The 3346-nt window shown below is 41.7% G+C and overlaps 2 protein-coding genes across 2 annotated transcripts in view; one reads left to right on the forward strand and one right to left on the reverse strand.

The window, feature by feature from the left end:
* Positions 1-2059, forward strand: part of CSUI_002258 (uncharacterized protein) — a 3394-nt gene extending 1335 nt beyond the window's left edge. Inside the window, exon 2 of the mRNA XM_068062460.1 lies at positions 222-2059. The gene's annotated coding sequence lies outside the window, so the exon portion shown is untranslated. The remainder of the gene's footprint in view (positions 1-221) is intronic.
* CSUI_002259 (uncharacterized protein) lies at positions 1863-3258 on the reverse strand (the record flags this gene model as incomplete). The annotated part of the gene is made up of 1 exon (XM_068062461.1): positions 1863-3258. A coding segment is annotated over one exon (255 nt), but the record flags the coding sequence as incomplete, so codon positions are not given.
* Between the last annotated feature and the right edge of the window lie 88 nt (positions 3259-3346).

Raw genomic sequence — 3346 nt, forward strand, 5'->3', positions numbered from 1 at the left:
GATTAGAGATAGATAGATAGATAGATTAAAGATAGATAGATAGATAGAGTAAAGATAGATAGATAGAGTAAAGATAGATAGATAGATAGAGTAAAGATAGATAGATAGATGACTTGATGCTTGAATTGTGTGTCTGTATGAGTTCCTGCAGCGATCTTTTTTTTTTTATTTATTTTTGTGTGTATATACACTTGCCCTTCTTTCTCTTTTTTTTTCTTTAGGTGATGAATCAGAACGAGCGCATGCAAGAGATTTTATTTAGAGAGAGAAGACGTTGCCTAGGCTTGCCTACTCAGATCAGACGCCCTTTAACCATACAAGAAGAAGAAGAAGAAAAGAAGAAGACGACATGATAGAAAGAAAAGGTTTTTTCTTTCTCATCGTTGCACCTGCCTTCTCCCCCGTATAGAGAGAGAAGGACGTTCTGGAGGGGAGGGGGAAGGATAAGCAGATGAATGAGAGGAAATGAAGAACCTTCAAAGAAGAGGAAGATGAAGAGGAAGAAGTTTGTGCAGAGGATTCTCAGTCGTTTTCTTTCTTTCTTTCGGATCGAAGTAAAAGATGAAGGAAAGGAAGAAAGATCGAAGAAAGAAAGAAAGAGAAGAGCGGGAGAGATTTCGTCATTTGTATGGTCACGTGTAGGCGACATAAAGAGATAAAGTGTTAGGTGTATACATTGTGTAAATTTCTCTAGTTGTCTCACTATGGTTTCTGAAAAGAGAAAGAGAGAGGGTCGAAGTCAGATACTTTCTCCAGGTGTATATACACCAGGCCACACAGGGGGGCCTCATGGCTCATGGAGGGAAGAGACAACAGAGTCTTTCAAGGCGTCTGTTCCAGTCTTTTGGAGGGAAAGTTTTCTCAAAGATCTTGATCTTCTTCTTTTCAAACAGCGTAGGCTTCTTCTTCATCTACAAGTCTACATCCGTGTCTCTAGCTAGACCTGTCGTTCAGCTACCGATCTGTATGTGTCGATATCTGTCTACCATTCTATATCTATCTATTCAACTGTAATAGATCATCTATTTTCCTATCAGTCGCTATTCGTGCATATCTATCTATCTATATCTATGTGCCTACCTGTGTGTATCCTTCTCTCTCTTCCTTATTGGGTTCCGAATGATGCGAGGAGACTTGCTCTCTTTTCTTTTCTTTTTTTTCTTTCTTTTGATCAAACAGATCTCCTTAGGCAGGTGAGAAGAAACCTACCTGATAGAAAATCGACGGTCAAACATTTTCCGCAGAAGGCTTGTAAGGAGTCTCTTCATTGATCTATTAGTGGCTGTCTAGAGCTAGCTAGCTAGCTAGCGATACCAGGATCTATCTTGATAGCAATGCTGATCAGCGTCGATGGTGGTTTTGAATCGATTGTCTCCACCTTGACTCTAGTTGTCTTTCTTCTTATCATGAAATGACCCGTGCGAATGGCCTGTCTTTCTCTTTTGTGGTTTCTCTTTCTCTCCTCGCTATCTCTTCTCCATCTCTCTTCTCGTTCTTCTCCTATCACGTGGTCATGAAGAAGTACAGCAGGGTCTGGTGTACGTACACCTGAACCGCAGCTTAGCTTCACTTTCATTCTTCTTCTTCCGCAAGATCAATAGAAAAGGGAGAAGAAGAAAAAGAGATTTACAGCTTTCCTATGAAATGCCGTATATACGACAAACTCAAACAGGCATTTTTTTCTTGATAGGATAGAGACACACAGGGAGATATCTGGAGAGAGAAAGAAGATCAGATAAGAAGAATGGTCCTCTTCTTTTCAGCCAAGAAGAATACGATCATCTCTTCCTTCTTCTTTTCTATCATACGTTTGTTCGACATATAAAGAGGTACATCTAAGGAGAGGGACGATCCGTCTCTTTCTTGCATCTTCTTATCATTCCCATCGTGAAACAGAAGAAATCGAACATATACAAGAGAGACTTGAAGAGAAGTTGAGTGTCCTTTTTCTTAGATATGTTCCTTTCTATAGAGGGATGGATATGCTAAGCTGAGCTTAACAACAGCAGAAGAGAAGAGAAGATGTCTCAAAAGGAATGAGAGAAGAACGACAAAGGAGGAGACAGCGAGGGGGGGACGAAGGGTCTTCCTTCCCTCATGTGTCTCTTTATAGCTATGAAAACTCGTTCTTCTCTGTTAGAGCACCTAATCTCTTCACATCATCATGATGAGATGAATGAACTTCTCAAGCTTTTTTCTTTTGCTTGGCACAGCCATTTAAATGAGCCAAACCTCTCTCTCTCTCCTTCTATCGACCACACTATGAAGTACAGGTGGCACGGCTGGTGTATGTACACCCGAGAAGAACAAACACACAGACGTTTTCTCGTTCCTTCTTCATTTTCTTGTTTGTTTCACACCCTAACAGAGATCAAGCATTCAAGTCTCTCTTCGCCATTTCAACGGACAGGAAGAAAGCAGAGAAAGAGAAGAAAAGCTGATACACATATGTAGACAAAGATTTTCTCTCTGTGTATCTTGGAAAGGCCGAGATAGACGAGAGGGGCACCCTCACCATTCTTATTATGGTCACCTTCAAACTCCGTATGGCGAAGAAGTCTGGTAAATGAGACTTCCACGAGAAGATCAAGTCTCTATACCTCCTTAGGAACAGAAACACCGCGCTTCTCTCTCTCTCTGTCTATAGATGTGTATCTCTCAGATCAGGGAAGGGGAGGGGGGGGTTTAGTCCCCGTGTGAGGGGAATGAGTGGAACTCATAACTAGATAGAGAGATTCTAAAAGATCAGGCACATGAATGTAATTACACGTCTAACGAAAAGCCTTTCACGATGAAAACAATAGAGGTATTGCGGTGGATGGAAGACAAGATCCAAAGAAAGAAAGAAAGGAAAAGAGAAAGACACCGGTAGATCATTTCAGTCTTGTTGCTTTCTGATGGTCACTCACTCCTCACGAAAGTCTCGTAGGTCACAACTCCTACCTCCGATCTTTGTCTTCTCTTCATTTTAGCTTTCCTGCATTTAGAGAGATCTCGTGGATCTCAAGACAGACAGCGAGTCAGGGAGAGACAGAAGACTTCATTTTCATCGTAGGCTTTTCGCTTGTTCCTAGCCCTCCATCGAGTCGACCGCTGTTGTCTTGTTGACCATACTATGCTGAAGAGAACAACTTCGAAGGAAGAGAAGACACATCTACACAACAGACATTCCAAGATCCCAAACCCCTGAAGTTCGTCTTTTTCTATCTGGAAAGAGAAGAAAGATGGATCATTATCATCTTCTTCGACTATCTTTCCATTTCTTCTTCGTGACTCTTTCTCGCTGCATCGCGCCTGCGTGCTGCATGATGATGGTGACGACCCTGCTGTACATACACCTCAACAT

This window comes from Cystoisospora suis (genome assembly GCF_002600585.1).
Source record: "Cystoisospora suis strain Wien I chromosome Unknown contig_949, whole genome shotgun sequence".
In the NCBI taxonomy this organism is placed as follows: domain Eukaryota; phylum Apicomplexa; class Conoidasida; order Eucoccidiorida; family Sarcocystidae; genus Cystoisospora; species Cystoisospora suis.